Source organism: Daphnia carinata, chromosome 2, assembly GCF_022539665.2.
Source record: "Daphnia carinata strain CSIRO-1 chromosome 2, CSIRO_AGI_Dcar_HiC_V3, whole genome shotgun sequence".
Classification (NCBI taxonomy): domain Eukaryota; kingdom Metazoa; phylum Arthropoda; class Branchiopoda; order Diplostraca; family Daphniidae; genus Daphnia; species Daphnia carinata.
In genome coordinates this window covers 6,753,562-6,771,459 of record NC_081332.1, presented here as the reverse complement: position 1 = coordinate 6,771,459, position 17,898 = coordinate 6,753,562, and the positions used below count along the sequence as shown (strand labels likewise).

The window sequence follows — 17,898 nt, the reverse complement described above, 5'->3', positions numbered from 1 at the left end:
ATTAATTTGATGCAAAATCATTTGATAAATCAGTTGCAAAAATCCCCTAAAAATGATGTGAAGTGATTGTAAGGAGCAAATGGAAAAACCTTACTGACATTTCACACGTATCAACAGGTAGACGACGCGATAACAAATCATTATCTGCATTGGACTCGTAGGTTATATTCTATGCTTTACAGATAAACTGATCGATAAATTCAAAGCAATTTCGGGTTGCAAGTGAGGTTTGCCTAGTGTTCAACGGTATTTTAGAAAAGCAACTTGCACAAGTTCTTGTCTTGCTAGTCTCGGGTGCAATTAAACCTGAAATGTCATCGACTACTCCCGATACTGTAGGTGATATCCAATTCTATCGCAAAGAGGAATTGGGTAGCGGTGGCTTCGGTTCAGTTTATCGTGGTACATATAAAGGTCAAAGTGTAGCAATAAAAAAAATTTGGATAAGACATGGAATATTGCAGGAAGTTGAACGTGAGTTAAATATTCTGCTGCAGTTAGACAACCATCCCAATGTAGTAAAACTTTTCTACTTCACAAAGGATAAAGACTTCAAGTAAGATTATTACGTAATAACTTTGATTTTAAAAGAGAATTTCCCTATGATTTCTGCGATTCAGTTACTTTGCTTTGGAATTGTGCGATGCATCACTGGATCAGGTGTTCCTAAATGGGAAAGATAACCCGAAATATAAAGGACCTGCATTACCAAATAATTTTGAGATTTTCTCCCAATTAGCCACTGGTCTCCAATACATTCATTCGAAGAAACTAATCCATCGGGACATTAAACCGGAAAACATCCTCATATCAGTGAAACATACTGATAAAGGTAAAAACATAAAGATCAAGTGGGCTGACTTTGGATTGTCACGAGAAGTGAGTGAAAGGGGAACATTCATAATGAGTGCAGTCAGAGGGACTCTACTTTGGTTCTCTCCTGAAGAGATGGAAAATATAGGCAGAGACCTACGTAATGAGAAAACTAAAGGCTCCTACACAAGCGACGTTTACGCATTAGGCCTCGTCTTTGGTTATATTCTCCTAAAAGGAAGACATATCTACGGTGAAAGTCAATGTGCTATTGCTGCGAACATGGAGCAGAACAATCCAGTCAATATGAGTGGTAGGTGACCTCTTCAGGTAGATCATATAACATAAGCATATTAATTAAACATTAAAATTTAAAAAAATAGAAATTCACAAGAAGCATTTCGCCCGTAACTTATTTGAACAAATGCTGATCAAGAAACCCGATGAAAGAATTACATGCGAAAAAGTTGTTATTCAACTTCAAACCATAAAAATCAAAGTAATCACACACGTTTACTACCTTCTTCGTCAATGAAATTTGGGTTCTCTAACAAATGTATTCCATTTAGCTTACCGAAGAAGAAGAAAAACTGCTTCGGTTGTGTGCACAACCTCGAACACCAGATAATAACATATTACCTTGGCCATTCGCAAATTCAAAACGTATTAGAAATGACATCAAATTTTTAATGCAATTTGGCATCGACATAAACGCAAAGGACAACAATGGAAGTAATGCGCTTCATCTTTTGTGTAGATATAATTCAAGCCAACATTTAATCGATGAGATTAAACTCTTGATCGAACTCGGCATCGACAAGGACGCAAAGGAGAAGGATGGATGGAATGCGCTTCTTTTTTTGTGTTGTAACAATTCAAGCCTACACTTAACCGATGCGATTAAACTCTTGATCGAACTCGGCATCGACAAGGACGCAAAGAACAACAATGGATCCAATGCACTTCATCTTTTGTGTTCTAACAATTCAAGCCCACACTTAATCGATGCGATTAAACTCTTGATCGAACTCGGCATCGACAAAACCGCAATAACTAAGGCTGGATCGAATGCGCTTCATCTTTTGTGTCGATGCAGTTCAAGCCCACACTTAATCGATGCGATTAAACTCTTGATCGAACTCGGCATCGACAAGGACGCAAAAATCAACGCTGGATGGAATGCGCTTCATCTTTTGTGTTCTAACAATTCAAGCCCACACTTAATCGATGTGATTAAACTCTTGATCGAACTCGGCATCGACAAAAACGCAAAAACCAACGATGGAATCAATGCGCTTCATCTTTTGTGTTCTAACAATTCAAGTCCACATTTAATCGATGCGATTAAACTCTTGATCGAACTCGGCATCGACAAAAACGCAAAAACCAACGATGGATGGAATGCGCTTCATCCTTTGTGTTCTAAAAATTCAAGCCCACACTTAATCGATGCGATTAAACTCTTGATCGAACTCGGCATCGACAAAAACGCAAAAACCAACGATGGAATGAATGCGCTTCATCTTTTGTGTTCTAACAATTCAAGCCCACACTTAATCGATGCGATTAAACTCTTGATCGAACTCGGCATCGACAAGGACGCAAAAATCAACGCTGGATGGAATGCGCTTCATCTTTTGTGTTCTAACAATTCAAGCCCACACTTAATCGATGCGATTAAACTCTTGATCGAACTCGGCATCGACAAGGACGCAAAAATCAACGCTGGATGGAATGCGCTTCATCTTTTGTGTTCTAACAATTCAAGCCCACACTTAATCGATGTGATTAAACTCTTGATCGAACTCGGCATCGACAAAAACGCAAAAACCAACGATGGAATCAATGCGCTTCATCTTTTGTGTTCTAACAATTCAAGTCCACATTTAATCGATGCGATTAAACTCTTGATCGAACTCGGCATCGACAAAAACGCAAAAACCAACGATGGATGGAATGCGCTTCATCTTTTGTGTTCTAAAAATTCAAGCCCACACTTAATCGATGCGATTAAACTCTTGATCGAACTCGGCATCGACAAAACCGCAATAATTAAGGCTGGATCGAATGCGCTTCATCTTTTGTGTCGATACAGTTCAAGCCCACACTTAATCGATGCGATTAAACTCTTGATCGAACTCGGCATCGACAAAAACGCAAAAACCAACGATGGAATGAATGCGCTTCATCTTTTGTGTTCTAACAATTCAAGCCCACACTTAATCGATGCGATTAAACTCTTGATCGAACTCGGCATCGACAAGGACGCAAAAATCAACGCTGGATGGAATGCGCTTCATGGTTTGTGTTCTAACAATTCAAGCCTACACTTAACCGATGCGATTAAACTCTTGATCGAACTCGGCATCGACAAGGACGCAAAGGAGGACAAGGGATGGAATGCGCTTCATCTTTTGTGTTCTAACAATTCAAGCCCACACTTAATCGATGCGATTAAACTCTTGATCGAACTCGGCATCGACAAGGACGCAAAAATCAACGCTGGATGGAATGCGCTTCATCTTTTGTGTTCTAACAATTCAAGCCCACACTTAATCGATGCGATTAAACTCTTGATCGAACTCGGCATCGACAAAAACGCAAAAACCAACGATGGAATGAATGCGCTTCATCTTTTGTGTTCTAACAATTCAAGTCCACATTTAATCGATGCGATTAAACTCTTGATCGAACTCGGCATCGACAAAAACGCAATAACTAAGGCTGGATCGAATGCGCTTCATCTTTTGTGTCTATACAATTCAAGCCCACACATAATTGATGCTATTAAACTCTTGATCAAACTCGGCATTTACAAGGACGCAAAGGATAACGGTGGATCAGATGCACTCGATTTGAGCCGGCGCAATCCAAATCTTACAAAGTGCAACGTAGACGAAATCCTTAAACCGGATGAGGTGCAATTATAACGATATTAAAGCTTTTCGCAAGATAAACAGGCAAAAAAAGGCTGCGTTGCAACAGACGAGACTCTCGGCAAAATACGGTTTATAATAGTTAGAATAGACAGTGCGACGCACCACATCAGCTGGAGTATGCAGAAAACGAACCTTGTAACACAAGTGAATAAAAGAGTTTGAGGAAACGTAACGAAACTTGTCTGCGAAAAAACAATCTACGTTTTCTGGGCCAACTGCAAAACGAACGACCACACGTCCGCTAACACAACTCTGCTATCGTTGGAAAACTCACTTTAGGAGAAACATGAGGCATCAGTCGAGTAATTGTGTGCTAACTATACGGGAATAAAGGGCGACCCAGTTCTACATCAACAGCACAAAGTCAAACGGTATGCAATGGCGGCATCCTGAAATCGACTCAACTTTGTCGTTAATCCATTTACTTAATTTACTTTCACCTAAAATATTTGTTTGTCAAATTCCGAGGAAATCACATACCAATCAAAACAGTTAATTCGATCCTCCACACAATCTAACAGGCGCGCACAGCTCTTAAGTTTTGTAAAATGTAAAACCCGAATACAAAAACTAACCTAGAAATGCACCACGTGATCTTCATCGAAAGTAGGTAATCTGCTGGACACCACACACATTTGATATTTAGACGCTTTCCGCTTTACGCCCGGAGTTTTGATGATTGCAGCGTGGTCACCAATGAGCTGACTTGTGGTCCATCGTGAATTGACGTGTAAACATTCCACCACTGATGGACAATCAGCTTGTAGTATGACGATGTTTCCAGGGTTTAAACCGATGGCCGGTTTCAAAACCAAGTTTGCCAGTTTCATCACCAGGACTTGCTTCATTCAGCAACAAACTAAGCAAAAAAGAAACAAATAAAAAAAATCATCATTTAGTGAAAGAGAACGGCACTGTAACATTTAGCTCATTATTAGAGGATAACAAATACTTTGCAGGTGACTCTTTATTTCTAAAACATTCCCCGTTTCAAAAGGCATATATTGCAAGCAATATTGATCCAAAATGTCCAAGTTTCTTATGACGGCCATGAATCGAAAAATATTGAAATCGACCAGCGTGCAAGCCTAGTCGCATGATCCAGGCCTTAGATGCGACTGTATTTACCACATAAATGTAACATTTTGCTTTCGTGTCAATGGAATTTTCTAAACAAGTTTACGTCATTGATTGTATGACAAATGTTCTTACCTGCTTTTATGTCCTGCAAAAAAAGGGTGGCAACGCTCTCACACACTGGCGAAGAAGCAAAAAGAAAAAGGTGCACGTCCATGGGACACAAATTCACTACTACACACTGTGGCACTCCACCAGACCACAGACTAAAGCGAAAAGCACCGATGCCTACTTTAGGCCAGGTAGACATGCTCAGTCTTTCCGGTGGTGGCGCGCGGAACGTATACCCGCCGTTTGTTGCGAGGGAGGGTGGGAGAGAAACTTTACAAGGACACTGTAAGGTCTCATTAGCAAGAATTCGGAAAATTCAAAAAGACAAAGATGATAAATAATAGACGAAAGGAAAACATGGATTACAGAGAACTCTCCCCGAGTTGAAAAGGAAACAGGCAATTTAATGTTAAAGATAATAAAACTTACCAGGTTCATTGAACTATCATTGAGTTATTGTTCTATTGATGGGAGAACCACTCTCCTGTTCTATACCCTTTTGTCCCCGATCAAGCCAGCATTGCTTTTATTTCCCTTACTTCTAGCGCCAATGGTGAGAAGGCGGGTGTGTTATAAACATGGTGAAATGAAATGCAAATATGTTTTTCCATATTATTTATGCGATATTATAAATTTTTCCTGTTTAGTAGTACACATATTTAAGCGAATTAATTCTAAACAACGAATTTTTTTAACATTTGGTAATAACGCACATCAAAACGAAAATGCTCTTCCAATGGTTGTATCGATTCTTACATGATCAATCAACGAAATTGGTACACGTGCCCGACGAAAAGTAGGAGGAATGGTTTTCTCTGAGTGTGGGCAACGAGATTTCTGCATTTTAGCATTCGGACAGATGAGAACCGATGGTTTATGTGATGTTGATCAAAAAGGAGTAATTAACGGAGTAGTGGACCACTAGCGTGCATCTTGCACGACGATTACCGGATCAACAACATGCTGTTCGAATACGCATACGATGGCAAACCCAATTCTGAATCAATTGTCTTTAAAATGATTTACCACGTGCCATCCGAAAAAATAAAAAAACAATTGGTTTGTATGTTGAACTTGCATGGAATGCATTGATTTGCAAGTCATTCTGTTCTACTTTCGATCGTGCTCGAGCATTCAGAGAGATAAGAAACCAACGTACAAGTCGGGATACACCAACAACGTTGTTCAATTGATAATGTCCGTGTGTGTGGTCAGCATTTCTGTTTCACTGATGTATTAGGATCATTCCGGACAACACATCGAGCAGCGCAGAATCAATTTCATCTTTAACTTCCCAATTGATAATCGTTACAGCTTTACATTTTTTTTGTAAGCCATTTCATGTTCAGTACAGTTTTTTTTCTAATATGAATTGCGCAATTAAGAGCAGTCACATCAGGTGACAATAATTTCTAATTAGGTTAAAAATGAATGGAAAAATCAAGAGTCTAAGTGATCGACAGCATTTTTGGAAAGTACTTTTTGAAACCAAAAAATTGGCTGCCCAGCTGGCCTCCTTGGCGACGGATCACATTGATGGCGTCACCTACGATGACATACCCCAGTACGGAAAAGTGCACGTCGTGGCTCATTCTGGTTCAAATTTAGGTGACAATTTCCAGAGCGACACGTTCATTGTAACTGCCCGGCTATTGCAAGGCCAACACGAAGATCCAATCGACGTCTTGAGTACTTTCATTAAGGTATCGATTTCCCTATTCACTTCTAACGAGTTTGAAACTGTTCAACGTTCAACAGGTGCTGCCATCTAATTTCTTGCTTCGTAAATCGGCTTACGAATCTCGCGTTCATCACCGTGAGATCAACATGTACCACCACTTCTTTGCGCTCCTGCGAGAACTGCATGCCGACCAGCCGATTCCCTTAGATGTTCCAGACTGTTACTACACCCATCTGGAAGAGGTTGTCAAGGGCGAGACGGACGGATCGGGTACTTGCATTTTACTGGAGGACCTCAAATCAGAGAATTATCGTATGGCGGATAAAATACGAGGTGCCGATTATCGCCACTGTCACATGGCATTGACGTCATTGGCTCATTATCACGCCTTGACTCTGAACGCTGTGAGAAAATGGAAAGATCCGTCCACGGGAGAATTGTCCAATATGCCACCTGTGGCGAAATTCATTCTGGAAGAGAAATCCATGTATGACGTAGGAATCATCAAAATCCTTCAAGACTTTTCCATCTCCATCGTCAATTTCGCCAAAGAAATAGACAGACCTGATGTGAGTATGCTGTGAAGTATTCTTGCCATACCTAATGGGCACGAACGCTTTCAATAGCTTTAGACTTTTCGTTCAAATTCATTGATTAACAATCATTACCAGGTAGTTGAATGGTTGTCAGACATACAGCAACGAATGCCAGAAATCGTTTTAGTCGACAATCTGGAGAGCAGCGGTCCATTGGCTTGCATTCTTCATGGGGATTTCTGGAACAACAATATGCTGTTCAAATACGCAGAGCAGTCGGATCGCCCTGAAGATGGAAATAGCGAGAATGCACCAGCAGACATTCCTGTTTCACTGAGAATGCTCGATTTTCAACTATCGAGGATCGGCCACCCACTCAGTGACGTCCTTTACTTCATGTACACGAGTACAATGCCGGAGTTGAGAGAACGTTACATGCTCGTATTACTTCGTTATTATTTTGATACGTTGATGACTGATCTGAGGTTGCTCGGCATTTCGTTGGACAACTACAGCTGGCAACACTTTCTAGAGGATTACAAGAAAAGGTCGTTAATGTGGATGTTGATAGGCGTCATGATCGTTTCCATGACCCAAAATAAGAAGGTTGTGACCAGTTTACAAGATATGGATGCAGACGAACAACTAAAAGAGCCAAAACCAGGTGAAAATTGATTTCCGTTTGGGTATTAGTGCTCTTTATAATCGTCTTCATTGTGTTGTTGGCCTTTTAGTGAACGAAGAGATGGATGTGGAACCAGTTAAGGGCGAAAGTGGAATGAGCCTCGAAATGGAGGAAACTTACAAGAACATGATGGCGACGTATGTACTGAGTGACAGTCCGGCTCTGTCCGATCGAATTCTTAAACTGATTCTGGAGGCTATGGCCTTAAATTGCTCTTAAACTGTAGTTCATTAAGCTGTTCATCTTTTCCCGTACCTTCAACGTTTTCCATTATTGTTTTGCATAATAACGGTTTGAATAAGATGTGCCAATTGTAGAGCGAGTTTGCAACATAGTAAAAGACAAAACGAATACAAGATGGCGTTCGATGTATTTTGTTGCTGCATCAAATAGGTTGACGTAAACACGGATGTTTGATTAATTCAAGAAATGTGATTTACTGCCTGTTGCTAGGCTGATAACTGTACTTGATGCACCACTTGCATTACAGCACAATCAGCGAGTTTGCGTAACACCAGATCGTCAAGATGATGTCGATTCTCTGCCACTTTTACCAAAGACGACGAAGTACTGAGTAAAGACTGCGATCCAAGTAATCAGACTTTTGCCAATACGGTGTTGCCATGTGGCATTTCGTAAAATAAAAATGATTGGAGAATGGCGTAATTTCATGCAAAATCTCGTTATTTCATAAAGGTAATTGAAAAAAAATCCCGAACAATGGAGGGTGCTGTTGATCAGCATAATTTTTTCGTTTTTCACTGTGGAATTCTAAACGTGAAAAATGGCAAAGATGAACATTTATCTTTCAAAAATAAAATAATCTGGCATTGTAAATCGACTTTTTTATTATTACGATTCATCTCTGAAAAGCTGATCGCCTGTTCTGCCAGTGTGAAATTTTAAGGAGTTTTCATTAATCAAAAAGAGAGAAGCTCGACAAGGAATAAATGTTGGATAATAAAAGGAAACATACTTAAACTTTAGATTTCAGCAAATTTGATCATCAAATTAAAAATACATAACTGTAATCTAAATGAAAATATGACACATGAAAAAAAATGTAATATCGACATTTTTTTTGACAAATGGAACGAGATATCTTAATTTTCATCATAGAGCCAAGGATGGCACTAAATTCCTTCAGTACTTTTTATTCTTCTTTTCCTGGCTTACTAACTTTGAAGAAATAACCTATATTACATTTATTTGAAATAGAATTTTGGCTCACCTTGTGGTGCGATAGACGGGACAGAGTCTTTTGGGCGAGTTACAAAAAGGACTCCAGGGTTTCCGACTTTTGGTTGCAGGTTTCCGACACTTGGACATCTGGTACCCGACGAAAGGACATCTGTTCACCGACGTTTGGACTAGTGGTCCCCGACATTTGGGCGCAACAATATATTGTTGCTGAACCCAACGAGCGCTACACTTTCCGACAAGAGGACTCCCGTGCCATCGACATTAGGACTTTTTTTTTATTGATGATTAGTATTGTATACGTCAAACGGAATCCCGATCTAGCGACAAATGGACTCTCCATACAGTCAGAGTCATAGAAACCTGGTTGCTCTACGCTGTGTGTAGATGCTACAAGGGTTTGTGGTGACTTGTGGTCCCGATTTCACCGATTTTGTGGGCGGAGCTGGCAGCGACAAAGAGCCATCTGTTGACTAGAATTAGAGATATCCTAACATCTTAAAGGAAAACCATAAGAAAACGACATACAAATCATCAGTTGAAAGGCCTAGTGGATAGCACCTCCGATTGCAGTGCGGGAGACCCGAGTTCGAATCTAGCCGCTGCATTTTCTTTTTTCCATTTCCTAACGTATGCTGGCCACGCGCTGCGCTAGGTTCCACTTTCTACTGTTTTTCCACTCATTGCAATTCTGTATTAAAATTTTATATTGCGTAATTTTATATTAGTATTATATCTATTAAGCCTCTAACAATTAACTTATTTGCGCAAGAAGTATTGCGCGCTGACAGGCCGTTATTACAGTAGGCCATGCTTGAATGACACGCTTGACTTAGCCATCCGACTACTCTAAGTACAAACCGCTGGAGTAAAGTACTAAGTACTTCCCCCTCGTTTGGCGGGTCTGCTATGATTGGCTGTCAAAATTTTGGCAGGACTTAGCTCATTGGTTGGGTACCTTGTAGTACTCCACCAAAACCGCTAGGTTCGCTATTTAACTGCCAGAAAAGGACCACAAGTCACCACAAACCCTTGTAGCATTTACACACAGCGTAGAGCAACCAGGTTTCTATGACTCTGATACAGTTACATGTTGATTGTTTTATTTCTATTACCTTATATTTTATACATACTTTTGCCAAGTAGGTAGGATATTTAATTAATGTTATTATTATAGAGATGTTTTTCTATGCTGTATCTGTTTATAAATTGTACTATTTGTATTACAGAAAAAAGTATTAATAAAACTATTAGTTTAGCCCCACTTGCAATTGTATTGTTTACTTTTTGGCCATGGCGTTTGACCGAAACCAAGGTGTTATTTACGAATTAGTGCAAAATTACGTGAAATCGAAAGCATGTCTCGCGCACCTGAAGTCCTATGTAGAACAAGACAGTGTTGTAATGAGAGCTGCAACTTGACACGATTGGGGAAAGTTAAAAGCTAATGCCACATATGGCATTATTGCATCTCCTGATAATCCACAGAGGATAAATGCTGTAAGTTTCAGGTATTGTTTTTATTCATATTGAATTGTAATCGTAAGCCATGTCACAAACCCAGAATAATCAATTGATCGTTCATTATTGTATATTTAACTATTGTAACAAAGAATTACATTGTTTAGGAAAACTAACTTCGTCTATTTGTTTTGTTGTTGTTAACTTTTTTTCCAAAAAACTGCATGCCGAAGTGCCATAGAGACCAAAGAGACTTTCATTCAGACGCAAATGTATTGATTTTTCGTAATATTTATAATGAATGCAAGAAAAATCCAATCAAGGAGAAAAAAGAAAAGCGCGTCAAGGCAGAGCAGAGATTATTCTTCCCGTAGGTTGATTTTAGGTGTGTTTTCAATAAAAATGAGATGATTTTCAATTGGAAACCCTGCTAACTTTTCATGCTAAGAGAGATTAAAATATTAAGTTATCGCTAAACTCAAGAACTTGGATTTCACGATAGAAGTTTACTTACGCAATGAAGAGGTCAATATATTTTACAGTCAATTACACAGGAGGCCAAAGGGTATTGATTTCTTCATGAAGTGATTCAGGTACCCAGGCTTTATAGGCCCCCAGGAGATAGAATTTATCTTTTTGCCAAGCGGCAAGAAGCGAATCTAAGCTATCGAGATTACCAATTGTCAGTTGTTGAAGTAACACTTGTGTCTTGGGCTGGAGTTTCACCCATGTCTTGACCATTGTTGATGGAGTTGACAGCAGAGCTGCCGTGTATCTACATAACAAAATTACTTATTTAGTACGGCTGGAAAATATGAACAAAACTAGAGCCAATACGTACTTTGCTAGAGGACGACAAACCTCTCCATTAAGGAAAAACTGGGCGAAAAACTTGAACCGGTCGATACCAGCTGGATATTCAAGCTCCATTACAGGCAGAGGCCAACCACTTCTCCCAAATGTAACATTCATGTGACACATTACACGGCCCTGGTCTGAATCATAACGAGGGGCAGGAAGCTCCAAGGGGGCAGAGAAGGTGCACTGTGTAGGACTGAATATAGTCAGCCATTCGGGTTTGATGGCCGTAATACCACGCAAATAGATTTTGTTGGCATGTTCATAAATGTCCTGATAAATGATCCATTCGGGGTGCGAATAGCGCAAGATACTCGATGGGTTCAGGAAGACAGGATCTTCCATTTCTGGGCAGCGATAAGCGTATTTGTACTTTCTACAGTCTTCGGTTTCCTTGATTTCATTTGGAGGTATTCGCTTAGCCACGTGATCGGGAAGTCCAGCCATCAGAATCTGACGCAAAAGTTTGGCTTGCAATTCAGTAGGGGGGCGCCATGCGAGGGTCAACCACAATCGATGCAGTGCCCGATGGTAAAATCAAGTTCGTTTCGTTTGTCAGCTAGACCCGCAGTTTTCGGACTTCACGAAGAGCTTTGCTACGTATCCCGTTCGTGGAACAAAACGCTTCAATATCACCCGAGTACTCGGCGGCGCCAACAGCACGCAGGAGTACCATGGGGTCTCCTAAAAGTAGGGACTGTCCCGTTCCAGCCCAGGATCGACGTTGACCAAGCCACCTTCTGTGAGTATCGCCTGCTACAGAATCGGCTGGCTGATCCAGCACAAGTTCTTGTACTGATAGGGCAGCCACCAGAGTAATGCTCAGCTGAAGTAGGTCATTTTGTTGGCTTAATAATAACATCTTTGCAAAGCGCGGTGCTAATGGATAAGCTGCCATGGCTCTGCCAAGTGGAGTGATTTTTGACGTCCATTCTTGGCTTTCTGTAAATGCTAAAATGAATTTTCAATATTTTAAAATGTAATTGAAAAACAGTACGAATCTTACGTTTGAGTCCTACGCTGCGTGGCGGCGGTTCCAGTGCATTTAGCAATAATAGCCGACGCTCAGCTGCATATAACTGATAAATATCAGGTGGTGTGGGGAAAGGAAAGTGAATAACTTTTTCAATGTCCATTGATTTCATTTGCAGAACTAAGTCGTCGATGGGTCTGGAATAAAACTTTGTTATACTTCCCTTGACAGTAGCCAAATCTATAATAATAATACCTTCGCGCGATATCTGGCAAGGAAAATTTTTCAAACTCGTCATTAAAGACGTCAAAAGAATAGAGTCGGTAACAATGTCCCGGGCCGGTACGACCAGCTCGACCAGCTCGACCAGCACGTTGATTAATATCCCCTTCGCTAAAAAAAAAGGAATTACAAACTCTTAGACAATTAATACTACCAGACAGTTTTTAAGTATGTACTGTATAACATGCTATTAATAGAAATATTATATATTCATTAATTTCATAACATTATTTGAAAGATTGCTGTGAGCATTACCTTTCCCTGGATATGCACATTGGGACCTCGAGACAAGTGGGGCTGTTGGTTTTGAGTCAACAATGGAATCATGAGTTTGTGCTGCGAGTGACAAAAGGTTATGTTCATTAATTATTTAATATGCTTAACAGGAATTCTTCCTTGGTCTTACCTTATCCTCCATTTCCACATTTCTTAATAACAGAGACTAAGTGTTGATGTATACTATACAATGTCTTGGATGACGTATGGCAGCAACATTATAAGGAATGGTTTCGATTGCTACATCATACCTTAGTGCCTTGAATAACAAAAAGATTAGTAAATTTAAGTAAATAAAAACTTGATAGATTTACCTCTGGCATCAGCACATAAACTCTTATAATTTTATTCATCCTTGTTTCTGTAATACAAATAGTAAAATTAATAAACCGATACATCATAGGAAAACACATCTATAGTAACGAAATTAATTAAATATCCTACCTACTTGGCAAAAGTATGTACAGTATAAAATATAAGGTAATAGAAATAAAACAATTAACGTGTACCCATCTCTGGAATCGATAACAATTGCAGACGAATATCTAATTTCGTCGTCGTCTGCTATATTTTACGAAGCTGTGCAGTAAACTTCTTCTTTACTCGTTTACGCGGTGTTGCCATCAAATTTATCAGTTCTTTAATATTTCTAATATATTATTATAAATATTTAAAAAATACGAGACATATGCTACCGCTTCTAAAACACCCTTTTATAAAAATATTTATGAAATTTTTCTCTCACAATCAAAAATTAAAAGATATTGCTTCGCATAACAATCTATACCTATACCTTAACGGCATTCTCGTAATGAACAAGAAGTAAGAATGAGGTAGAAATGGACCCGAGGGAAGTTATAACTGTGATACAAAATTTAGGTTTTGTCGCAGATTGGGAGAAGTCGGTTCTAGTCCTATCACAAACAATAGAATATTTCGGAATAATAATAAATAGTTCCTTGTTGTAATTTACGCTGCGAGGCAAAAAAACTGAATCAATCCTTGAACTCTTCGGCAATCTCTTGTAGTTACTAAAGTGTGGTTGGGATCCATAACTCCAATTTTAGGTAACCGAAATTTGGCTACCGTTAGGTGCCTCTAATCCATTTACCTGCAGTCATCTCCGATGAACATTTACAACAAAAACATAAAAACATTCCAAGTAAATCTGAAAACCAAGCATTCCTTATCACACGAGACTCAGGAACATATTCAGTGATGGATCAACAATCTTAGGTTGCGGAACGGTAAACTGATCTTTGCTGCAAATCCGGATGAAGGACTTATTTTTATTCGTCTCTCAGTGGATGGGGGCAGCCTTAAATGATAGGAGATGTAGAGGCCATTGGATCCAAAAAATCACCCTAACATAAACTCATTTCTACCCGATAAACATAGTACACTAGCCAACATGGATTCAAGAACATAATAAATTTTCAATAAAGTAATGAAAATAATCGTGTTGAATCGAAAAAATAGAAAAAAGCTTTTAATCTTTTTGACTCCTACATTTTTAAATATTTTTCTAAAATCGCTCCATTTAAAACCGCTGTTTTAATAACAAATAGAAGTTTGTTCTTCCTTTTTTTCCCATTCCAACCCTTCCCCCGAATCAATAATTACGGGAATCAATAATATAGAATTTAGTTTATGATTAATTTCACATATACATGAATAGTTTAATGACTACCGAACGTAATAGGCTACTACTTTTTTTAAGCATGTATCTTCATTACCTCAAGTTTAATAGACCATGTGTAATGTGGTACACTGATTGTCCAGTTGTGTTCCTAAATATTTTTCCATAAATTCTTTTGTTTTTTTATTTTTTCACGACTAAACTACTAAACACAATTGAATGAAAAAAATTGAACATACATTGTGAAGCTGGATGGCGAGTGCTTCACTGTGATTGTCGGTAGAAGACAGCGATTTCGTTTATTGAGGCTTTGGCGAACCGTAGGTCGATAGAAATCAAATCGGTTCAAATTAACAAAGACGGAAGAAAACACAGGAGAAGGATTTTTATTACCGTAGATATCAAACGTGAGAATACAGGCAGATGATTAGAGCTGCGTTGTGGTCTGGATGATCTGAAGACGACTGAATGTTTAATAAAAAAAAGCTGTCAGTTTACATACCAATGCATTACACATAGTTATGATACAACGTCTCGTAGTATAATGGTTAGAGGTGCTAACCAGTAATTTTTTAGTATTCGGAGGGGTGAGCGCATGACTTGAAGATATTTAGAATTGCGTTTTAGTCGGCGCCCCCTCAGAAAATATCTCGGAACTACATCCTTCCCCGGTTGATCAGGATGATCAGCAATTTTCGGTTGATGATTAGAATCCATTGGCAAATTTGGCTGGGTGGATGATGGTATAGTTACAAATGTTGACTGAATTTCATGTTGATCAGGGGATGGATCATGGATGTCCGGGGCAATATCCGGGGCGTTCTCTGCAGCAGCTGTATCAGGATCGTCTGAGAAAACTTCCAATGGGAATAGCTTTTCAATAGGCCGGATTGTTCGGCCTGAATTTAATTTTAGCTCCATTGCACGAACTACTCCATCTGATCCGGGTAGTAATCGTGTAACTAATCCAGAAGGCCGCAACTGTTGTTTGATATTAGCTTCATGTAGGGGAAACTGGGGTGAGCCGGGACAGTAGGTGAAGCGGGACAGCTGGAGGAAAAATAGTAAACATTGATTTAAAATTTCAAAAAAATTATGTATTATTGGTATAGATGTTTCCTATTTAGGGTAAAAGTTTTAAACGAATAAGTAAATAAATACAAAAGTTATTAAGAAAATAAAAAAAATGGTATTTTTTCCTTAAATTTTTCGCCGCCATTTAGCGTTTTTCTTCGCAATACTACAAATAGTTAATATTTTATACATACAAACATGTTGTTTATCCATTTCTCTATCGCTTGCAAAAAAACAATTATTTTAGCACCATTATTTTGGGGCGAAATTGTATTTAACCAAAAGACTTTTTTGGGGGCTGGTTGGGACAGCAGATGTGCCTGAAATGGGACAGTAGTGGGTGGGGTTAAGGACGGAGCTACAAAAATAGTAGGGGAGACTGGGGTGATTTGGGACACCTTTTGTTTTTGTTCCATAACTCCTTCACAAATTGCTTGATTTTATTTTTGACTGGATTTATATTTTTGCTGTATGTGCCAGATTTTTAAAGAAAAATTTGGGACAGTAGTGGGTGAATTGGGACACCAGGGTGATAACCCTAAGTTTACGGAAAATACAAAAATAGTACTATACTAATTAGTAAAAAAATTACCTATTATTAAATTTATTGTTTTAAATAAAATTTCCTTAATGTTTTTAACGTTACCCACGTCACCTAAGAGGTTTTTTCACAGAATATTAGCAAACAAATATCGATTTTAGTAATCGATTTCCTAAGCCCGGGCCCTTCATTTTTTTTCCCTATCATTTTATAAGGAATTTCTTATGCTATAAGGAAAATTATTCATTTACATCTTAATAGCAAATAAAACTTTTCTAAAATAAAGAATTCATTTAGTAGTATCCTGTTGATTTATTACAATTTTTTAAATGTATTTTATAAGTATAAACTGAGGCTGTCCCACATTACCCACCCTGGTGTCCCATTTCACCCAACACCACAGGCTCCTCCCTCAAATTTTTCAGAACTTTAAAATTCTGTAGACGGTACACAATTTCTTCTAAAATTCTGAAAAAAAATCATGGAGGTAAAGGAAGAGGAGGGCAATATATTGAGCCAATCAAAAAGAAAATTGAGTAATTTTTGTCGAAGATATGAACGAAAAAACAAAACGTGTCCCAACACACCCCAGTCTCCCCATACTAAGACAATTTCACCATTGCAAATGGAGCGCATGGGGCGATTTGCAGTATGAAATGAGTTAAGTCGTGCAAATATTCTCGCCGTCAACAGTTCCACCAATGGGTAATAGCTCGATTCCGCTTATTTTTTTTAGATATGTGGAGTTAGAGTTTGAGTTTTGTTCTAGTGGAGGTTGGAATTAATTGGGTTATCGTAGAGTGATTTTTTTGCGGTATTGAGTAATTTATCCGTGAATAAGATGGCTCGGGGTGAGAGGTTCCTCTAGACAATTGTCGGTGTGTGTTAGCGGTTGACAATTGATGATGTCTTCCGCTTCAAGAAATGCAGTTTCTAGTTGCATAAATGAGAGTAACGCTCTTCCAATGGTTTTTCGTAACACTTGCTTCAGTGTGCGTATCAGTCTTTCCCACCAACGCCCCACCGAGTAGCTAGATTGGCGGAAAATTTCCAGGTGATGTTGTTGGTGAGGAAATCGTAAATCTCTTTGTCCTCTTTGATTCTTTGGAAGTAGGAAGCAGCCATTTTGAATGTTTTTGCGTTGTTCGAATAAATTCAAAAAAACAAAACTCTGCGAGCAATGAATTTTCTTAATGCGCCGAGAAACTTAACGATGGTCATGTCGGGAATTAACTTAACATGGATTGCTCTGGTTGCTGCACAAGTTATGAGTAGAATGTATGATTTCATAATGTCCTCAGACTGGTAGTCAAAGGTGAAGAGTGGACCTGTAAAGTCTAATCCAATAAATTCAAAGAGTCGTGCTTGTTGGACACGACATGTTGGTAATGCTGCTGCTACCCTAGTAGAACAAGATATCTTACTCCTATCTTTAAGATATATATATGTCTAGCCGATGTATTTAGTTCTCTAAGATATCTATTGTATATCAAAAAGTCATATCAATTTTATATGTCTTTATAGATATCTACCAGCTAACTGCTAGATATATTATGAGATATTCAATACCTTTGTATTGTTGTTGTATTGTTGAAGTTCCCAAAATATTACCTATAATAGATAACTGGCTTTATGTAGTGGCAGAAAATTGGATAGAGGAAGACATTCTCTATTTACCGAATGATAGTTATTCAGCTGCACATCAAATCCAAATTTTGTAGTGTGGCGTTCCACCTGATGAGGAAACATGGC

The 17,898-nt window shown here is 38.8% G+C and overlaps 1 protein-coding gene, 1 long non-coding RNA gene and 1 pseudogene across 3 annotated transcripts; 1 reads left to right on the top strand and 2 right to left on the bottom strand.

Moving 5' to 3' along the window:
* Window positions 1-311: 311 nt before the first annotated feature.
* LOC130687035 (putative ankyrin repeat protein RF_0381) lies at window positions 312-4,268 on the top strand. The gene is made up of 4 exons (XM_057510193.2): window positions 312-556; window positions 621-1,126; window positions 1,197-1,312; window positions 1,383-4,268. Exons 1-4 carry the CDS (start codon window positions 312-314, stop codon window positions 3,741-3,743), a joined length of 3,228 nt encoding a protein of 1,075 aa, XP_057366176.1. The 3' UTR covers window positions 3,744-4,268.
* Window positions 4,269-6,360: 2,092 nt separating this feature from the next.
* On the bottom strand, window positions 6,361-9,203 carry LOC130687040 (uncharacterized). Of its 2 annotated transcripts, none has more exons than XR_009000015.2 (3): window positions 9,074-9,203; window positions 7,290-8,613; window positions 6,361-7,237 (listed from the first exon to the last, which is right to left on the bottom strand). It is a non-coding gene; the product is annotated as an uncharacterized LOC130687040 (long non-coding RNA). The 2 variants fall into 2 exon arrangements; XR_009000014.2 differs by having other exon boundaries at window positions 6,361-7,221.
* Window positions 9,204-11,018: 1,815 nt separating this feature from the next.
* LOC130687036 (probable ATP-dependent RNA helicase DHX37) lies at window positions 11,019-13,248 on the bottom strand (annotated as a pseudogene).
* Between the last annotated feature and the right edge of the window lie 4,650 nt (window positions 13,249-17,898).